At 34.2% G+C, this 7,983-nt stretch overlaps 1 protein-coding gene across 4 annotated transcripts; it reads left to right on the top strand.

The window, feature by feature from the left end:
* Positions 372 to 4,769, top strand: LOC109334492 (phytosulfokine receptor 2-like). Of its 4 annotated transcripts, none has more exons than XM_019570304.1 (2): positions 372 to 576; positions 1,223 to 4,769. In XM_019570304.1, the coding sequence occupies exon 2, from the start codon at positions 1,356 to 1,358 to the stop codon at positions 4,512 to 4,514; it is 3,159 nt and encodes a 1,052-aa protein (XP_019425849.1). In that variant the 5' UTR covers positions 372 to 576; positions 1,223 to 1,355; the 3' UTR covers positions 4,515 to 4,769. The 4 variants fall into 4 exon arrangements, with proteins under 4 accessions (XP_019425849.1, XP_019425848.1, XP_019425851.1 ...); XM_019570303.1 differs by having other exon boundaries at positions 1,197 to 4,769; XM_019570306.1 differs by having other exon boundaries at positions 372 to 4,531; positions 4,588 to 4,769.

The raw sequence follows: 7,983 nt of genomic DNA, 5'->3' as shown, positions 1-7,983 counted from the left end.
ATATAAATATAATTTAATTGTTAGGGTTATAAAAATCTATTTAAAAGTATGCATATTAGTTATTTAAATATAGACATGATCATCTATTTCAATATAATATAGTATAATAGACCTTTAAACATTTAAACATGCTAATAGGTCTTTAAACATGTTAATAGGCCATACTAAACTTTTAAGCAGGTGAAGCCTACCAAGTCTAGGCTTCAATATATTATAGAGATTCGACCCGTTTAAGGCAAAATCTGACCCTGACATATTTTCACCCTTAATTCTAATATAAGAATATCATTTTCCTTAATTAATACACTAGAAAGATGAAGAACTTTCCTTTTCTGTGTTCCACTATCTCGTGTCTTATGCTACCTACCTCTTCTTTTATACTAATATTCCTTGATTTGATATTTCTGCTTTTCTTTGTCTTCCTCTACATTTTATCTATCACTGTTTTCCTTTGAAAATTCTGAGTTGACAGCTATTACCCTTTGAAAAAATATACCAACCTTAGAAGGAAAACAAAAATATATGACTTTTTGGTTTAGAAACTGCACCACACTCATTTGACAAAAGTTTTCTGAGGTTAGGTTTCAAATGGCACTGTTGTTTTTAGCTACCCCTTTACTCTATTCTCTTCTTCAACTCACTTTTCAGCTCAAATTTCAAACCTTTTTAGTTTCCTGTCATATCAAGTTAATAAAGATTTCATTTTTATTTTAATTAAATAAAAGGGTTTTATTGGGGTTAGTCAGAGAGAGAGAGAGATCTTGTGTGTTAAAGGGTCACTGTTGTGTTGAGTTGAAGTTTTGAGCAATATTAGGTTATTGGGGTTTGTATTTTAGGGTCAAAGAAAATCTATAATATTATGGTGGGGCACTGAGAGATCTCACTAGCTCTTACTTGTGTAGCTAATTTTTGTTGTCTCTACCTTTCTTTTTAAATTGCCACTGTTGATTGCTTCATTCACAAGCTGTTGTCATATAGTCCCTTATTTTAGTGTCTTTGGTGTTTGGGGATATGTGATACAAGTTTTCTTCATTTAGTCACTCTTTCTCTTTCTTCAAGGGTGCTGTTGTTGCTGAATTTCTCAATTTCCTTTAATATAGAATAGTTTTTTTTGGTTTGTTTTCTCCACTGTCTAGATCTCCTTTTCTTGGGATTTGGTTTTGGTGAAAGTTGGTGATCTAAATTTTTACTTGCAGTTGGTGCTTGGTGTTTCCTTTGGAAGGTGCAAGTTGTTTGCTGCAATTAGAGGGTTGAAAATTTTGGAGCTGTGAGTAAAAGTTGCTTAACAGCTTCTGTTTTCTTTTATGGGAGCCTAGAGCCCTTGATTTTCTCAACATATCAATTTGGTTTCAGCAATGGTGCTGCTAAGATGCTTCTATGTGACACTTCTGCAGTGGTGTTTCTTGGCATGCTTACTTCACTTATCTCTGGGTCTTAGTAACCAAGAGACATCATGTGACATTCATGATTTATCAGCCCTTAAGGAATTTGCACACAACCTTACTAAAGGCTCTATCATAGCAGCATGGTCCAATGATACAATATGCTGCAACTGGGTTGGAGTTGTTTGTGATAATGAAACTGGTGGTGGAAGAGTGACCAAGTTGGTTCTACCTGGAATGGATCTCAATGGAACAATTTCACCTTCTCTAGCTCAGCTAGATCAGCTCATTTTGCTGAATCTCTCATTGAATCATCTTGTTGGTGAAATCCCTATAGAGTTCACCAAGTTGAAGAAGTTGAGGTTTCTTGACTTGAGCCATAATGTGCTGTCAGGAGAAGTTGGTGGTGCACTTTCTGGTTTGCAATCTATTGAAGTATTGAATATTTCTAGCAATTTGTTTTCTGGTGACCCATTCTTTCAACTTGGAGAATTCCAACATCTCCTTGCTCTCAACATGAGTAACAATTCATTCACTGGCAGGTTCAGTTCTCAAATTTGCAGTGCTACCAAGAACCTTCACACCCTTGATTTATCTGAAAATCACTTTTTTGGTGATCTTGAAGGCTTGGACAATTGCAGCACATCTCTCCAACTGTTGCATTTGGATTCCAATTCATTTTCTGGTTCTCTTCCAGATTCCTTGTACTCAATGTCAGCCTTAGAGCAATTTTCAGTATCTGCCAACAATTTATCTGGTAATTTAAGCAAAGAACTGAATAAGCTTTCTAGATTAAAAGCTCTATTGGTTTCTGGTAACCAGTTTTCAGGGGAACTTCCAAATGTGTTTGGGAACCTTTTGCAGCTAGAACAATTAGTAGCACACTCCAATTTAATTTCTGGATCTTTACCTTCCACTTTGGCTTTATGCTCAAAGCTTAGAGTGATTGATCTTAGAAATAATTCCTTGTCTGGTACTATTGATCTTGATTTCACTATGTTGTCTAATCTTCACACACTTGACCTTGCTAGTAATCATTTTATTGGACCACTTCCAAGTTCCTTGGGTAATTGCCGCGAATTGAAACTTTTAAGCCTTGCTAAGAATGGTTTAAATGGCTCTATCCCTGAAAATTATGCCAACCTCACTTCTCTTTCATTTGTGTCCATGTCAAACAACAGCTTAGAGAACTTGTCTGGGTCATTGTCTGCTTTGCAGCATTGCAAAAACCTCACCACTCTTATCCTCACCAAGAATTTCCATGGTGAGGAAATTCCAGAAAGCCTAGTAGCAGGATTTGATAGCCTTATGGTTTTGGCACTTGGAAATTGTGGCCTTAAAGGCCATGTTCCTTCTTGGCTGTCGAACTGCCGGAAGTTGGGAGTCCTTGATTTGTCTTGGAACCATCTGAATGGTAGCATTCCTTCATGGATCGGTCGAATGGACAATTTGTTCTACTTGGATTTCTCAAACAATTCTCTCACAGGAGAAATACCAAAAAGTTTGACAGAGTTGAAGGGCCTTATTACCCCAAATTGCAGCAGATCAAATTTCACTCTATCCGCGGGCATTCCTCTTCTTGTCAAGAGAAACAAGAGTGCTAGTGGGCTGCAATATAACCAGGCATCAAGTTTCCCTCCTTCAATATACTTGAGCAACAACAATTTAAGTGGAAATATATGGCCTGAAATTGGTCAATTGAAAGCACTGCATGTCTTGGATTTAAGCCGGAACAACATCACCGGTACCATTCCTAGCTCTATTTCTGAGATGGAGAACTTGGAAACATTGGATTTATCTTATAACGATCTCAATGGAAAAATTCCTCTGTCGTTTAACAACCTCACATTCTTGTCAAAGTTCAGTGTGGCGTATAATCGCTTGCAGGGATCAATTCCAACCGGTGGGCAGTTTTTAAGTTTCCCTAGTTCAAGCTTTGAGGGCAACCTGGGCCTTTGTAGGGACATTGATTCTCCTTGCAAAAATGTAAATACAGGGGAGTTGAGACCTAATATTTATTCTGGTTCTGCCAGAAAGTTTGGTAAAGGCAATGTACTTGGCATAACAATTGGCATCGGCGTAGGGCTTGCACTGCTTCTAGCAGTTATCGTGCTAAAAATGTCAAAGAGGGATGAGGATAAGCCAATTGACAACAATGATGAGGAATTCAGTAGCAGGCCACACAGGTTATCTGGAGCACTTGTTTCCTCAAAATTGGTGCTTTTTCAGAATTCAGATTGCAAGGATCTCACAGTTTCAGATTTGTTAAAATCCACAAACAATTTCAACCAAGCAAATATTGTTGGTTGCGGTGGATTTGGTCTTGTCTACAAGGCTAATCTTCCAAATGGCACAAAAGCAGCTATCAAAAGACTTTCTGGGGACTGTGGTCAGATGGAACGTGAATTCCAAGCTGAAGTCGAGGCCCTCTCAAGAGCTCAACACAATAATCTTGTTTCTCTTAAAGGTTATTGTCGGCATGGCAACGACAGATTGCTGATATACTCATACTTGGAGAATGGAAGCTTGGATTATTGGCTGCATGAGTGTGTGGATGAAAGTTCAGCTCTAACTTGGGATGTGAGACTCAAGATCGCACAAGGCGCTGCTCGTGGATTAGCTTACTTGCACAAGGGGTGTGAGCCGTACATAGTGCATCGAGATGTAAAATCTAGCAACATACTGTTGGATGATAAGTTCGAAGCTCATTTGGCTGATTTTGGTCTCTCAAGGCTACTTCAACCTTATGATACTCATGTCACAACAGATTTAGTAGGGACATTAGGATACATTCCACCAGAATATAGTCAAACAATGACAGCAACCTTCAGAGGTGATGTTTATAGTTTCGGTGTTGTTCTTCTCGAGCTTCTTACTTGTAGAAGGCCTGTAGAAGTCATCAAGGGGAAAAATTGCAGGAATCTTGTTTTTTGGGTGTTTCAGATGAAATCTGAGAATAAAGAGCAGGAAATCTTTGACCCAGCCATTTGGCATAAGGATCATGAGAAACAGCTTTTGGAGGTGCTGACCATTGCTTGTAAATGTCTAGACCAAGATCCAAGGCAGAGACCCTCCATTGAATCAGTTGTTTCATGGCTTGATGGTGTAAGTTTAGATGGCCCTCAACAGTGATCTAAGTTCATGCATTGGTGCCAAAGATATATGGATTTTGGTTTGGTAAATCATTGATAATACACTTGTAAAGCAAGTTTGTTGTATGAAGATGGAAAGTTCTTATTATGGATATTGCCTTATTTGGTATTTTTTTCTTTTGTCCTCTAGTACATTTATACTTATAGGTAAAATCTGTATAAAAATGATAACTTTGGCCATGAGACAGCCTTGTAATAAGAAGTAACATAAATATATGTAATGTTTGTCTCCCTTTCATAACTTATAGTCCAATATCTATGAACTGGTTGTTGAATTTATCCAATGTACCATGCAATTATATATATGTGTGCATGTGAGCCATGGTGAATATGACAAATATGATTTCTTATCCTTCCAAATTCAGGTGTCATAATTCCTGAGGCTGACTTATTCACCCACTCTAATCTTGGAGTTTGGAGTTTTGTTCTGATCTTGTTTGTTTCTAAGAGTCACATTGTGTGGCTATAAAACAACTTGTAGATTGTGGTTGTAGGTAAAAACTACAAAGCATGTGTGCACTATTTCTTTTTGTATGATACATTTATTTTAAAAACTTCAGTATGTACAAATTATATGTAAAATTACATACTGGACTTCATATAAATGTTACATTATTTCAGTGAGGGAAAATAACTCCAAAAGCCTAAGGCACATTTGTGAGATCAGTATGAAAAACTCTTGTTGCCTATATCAACTGCTACATTTTATGTTTATGTCTGTGTACAAAAATGTCACAAATTCATCCATCACCATTATAAATCTTAATTCTTAAGTCATATTTGTGAGGCTAATGTGCAGAGTTCTGTGTAGACTGCACAACATTTATATTATTTTTGTAACATTTTTTGAACAATCTACAACAGTTATGCTCTTTTCTGCATAAAATTGTTCCTTGCTCTTTCTCATTGTTTGGAGAATAGCCACGAACCTCGAAAGAGATTAGTTCATTACCTAAACATGAAGAGATACTTTTAATAATACCCACTTCAATTATCTATTAATCTAGAAAGAGATTACTTTTTTGATAGCACCTGAATGTTAAAAAATAACTCTTCTAACTTTTAATACAGTCTATTATTAAGGCATATTATACATTCTATTGAAAATCTGACTTAAAAGTATAACATAAAAATAGTGATAATATAAAGTGTGACCTACTCAAAATGAGTATACAAAAAATAACAAGGTAGAAGAGTGTATTGGCTATCATTTTCTTATATTTAAAATGCTCATTGGATTTATCACATAAGAAAGGGAGCAATAAAATATGAGTGGAATATGCACTTTGGAATATATGAATTGGTTGAACAAATAAATATATTTTACTTGGGAGTGTCTTTTCCATCTTGAACCTCATCATATGTTATTATTGCTTTAGTTGCCAAGAACTTGTTGTAGATCACCAACCCCAACATCTAAAGTGGCTTTTATAAAGGGCATGGAAGTGAGTAGTTTCTATGGCTTTTAATATGTACCACTTATGTAAAAAAAAATTATACTAACATACTGTCTGTTATTAATTTGTACTACTTTTATTTGAAAGTCAATAATTATTAATATATACATAATGAATAATATGTTGATAATATAAAAAAACACTTGTACTGTTAAAATCCCACGAAACCAACCATAAAGTTGAAATAACATTTAAATATGCATGCTTAAGCTTTTTGGACGGCTGAGTTAGTAGCTAACAAATTTTCATTAAAGAGAGCAAGAAAGAATGATAATTTAATTAGGGTGGTCAAGTTAGAAAAATATATTTGACAAAGACAAAGTTAAATTTGACTACAACTTTTCCTAACTACTATACCGACTTGAGGGTTAAGCACAAAATTATGCTATGAGAATACTAGTTAAAATAATATCATATATACATATATAAATTAATCTTTTTTAGAATTTTAAAATAGCCATAACTACTACATATTTTGTGTAACAACTTGTATGAACTACCTAATAATCAATGCTAAACAATGGGTTGTGAGGCAATTAATGCCCTGATGAGAACAAAATATATTCTCCTATCAGTTAAAGTATGATATGTGTACTGTTTTGTTTAGTTTTAGAAATATTTTTGTAAAAAATACGATATATCATGATTGATGTGACTTGAGAAGATAACTTATATCCTTATATCAGGAGATACTTTATACCCTAAACCCAAAAAAAAATATTAATGATATTGGTGAAGTCATTATCCAAAAAAGTAATAGCAACATCATTAGCATTAGAAATTAAACATTTTTAGCTACAATGAAGGATGCTATGGAATAAGAGAATGATCTTGTCTTCTTGAATAGAGAGGGATGGGGAGAAAAGGTAATGGATAATGTGGAGACAAAAATTGTTTGGGATGCTGTTTTGTTGTTTGGACATGTTGTTGTGTTCTGTTTTGAGGCCACCCAGAATGCAGTTTAAATGTCCATCACAACTGCACCTTTTCTATTTATTCTGGTCCAAATATTAGCTCATTGGGCTAAATTTATAGCCTCATAACATTTTATAGGTAGTAAAAAACCAACTGTCCAAACATTTCCATTTCTTTGATTTTTTCCAAAATAAATAACAACAATCAAGTATTAATTCCATTAGGTTGAATTCGTTATAAGGGTTGAATAATGTTATATTTTTCTATCATAAATTATATTTAAAATTCATCACATAAAAATTCTCAAGTGGTATTTGTATTTGTGCCTAAAATAATCATTGATAGCTTCATTCTTATCTCTATTCTCTATAGTAAAATGATCATTCCTTAAAAAAACCATACCATGTATTATTTGTTCTTTTTTATGAAATATGGTAATAGAAATGATTCTCACAATTTCCATAGTAGAACAATATATGCCTTGCTTAGGGTATACTTTGTATACATCATAATTTTGCACATCATAAGTACAAGGGGTATACTTTTTGCTTAGCATGAGAAAAAAAACATGGTACATATTGAGAACACAACACAACCTAGAACATCCCCAACATTCATAAACCACTGCTTATAAGGTTAACTAACCCCATCACATTAAAGCTACCTTGTCTAAAACTAATACCATGCATGTTTAAACTCTAGTTGTTTAGGAATAAACATACATATGAAGAAAATCTGCTGAAAAGTGAGTTTCTCTTATTTTTATCATTAAAAAAAGTAGTATAAAAAACAGTGAAAGTAGTATAAAGAAAGTATATAATTTACTAATTAGTGACTAAAAACAGTAACAATAGCTAACAAGTTAACTACAACAGAAATAGTATAGAATAATGCATATCAGAAACGTGTCCATGCAAACCCTTTCAACGTGTTGCTTGCAAGTTACAACTCACAATGTCATCTTCCACCGCTTAATTCTACTATATATATATACATGTATATATATATATATACATATATATATGTATATATATATATGAAACGGAAGCTATCATATTAGGTAGCTAAAAAAACAAA

Source organism: Lupinus angustifolius, chromosome LG19, assembly GCF_001865875.1.
Source record: "Lupinus angustifolius cultivar Tanjil chromosome LG19, LupAngTanjil_v1.0, whole genome shotgun sequence".
NCBI classification, from domain to species: Eukaryota; Viridiplantae; Streptophyta; class Magnoliopsida; order Fabales; family Fabaceae; genus Lupinus; species Lupinus angustifolius.
Note: the sequence above shows the minus strand (reverse complement) of the source record. Positions and strands in the feature narration are given on the sequence as shown.

What these genes read in the sequence shown, in the direction of transcription:
- LOC109334492 (XM_019570304.1), top strand. Translation starts at nt 1,356, where the DNA reads ATGGTGCTGCTAAGATGCTTCTATGTGACACTTCTGCAGTGGTGTTTC.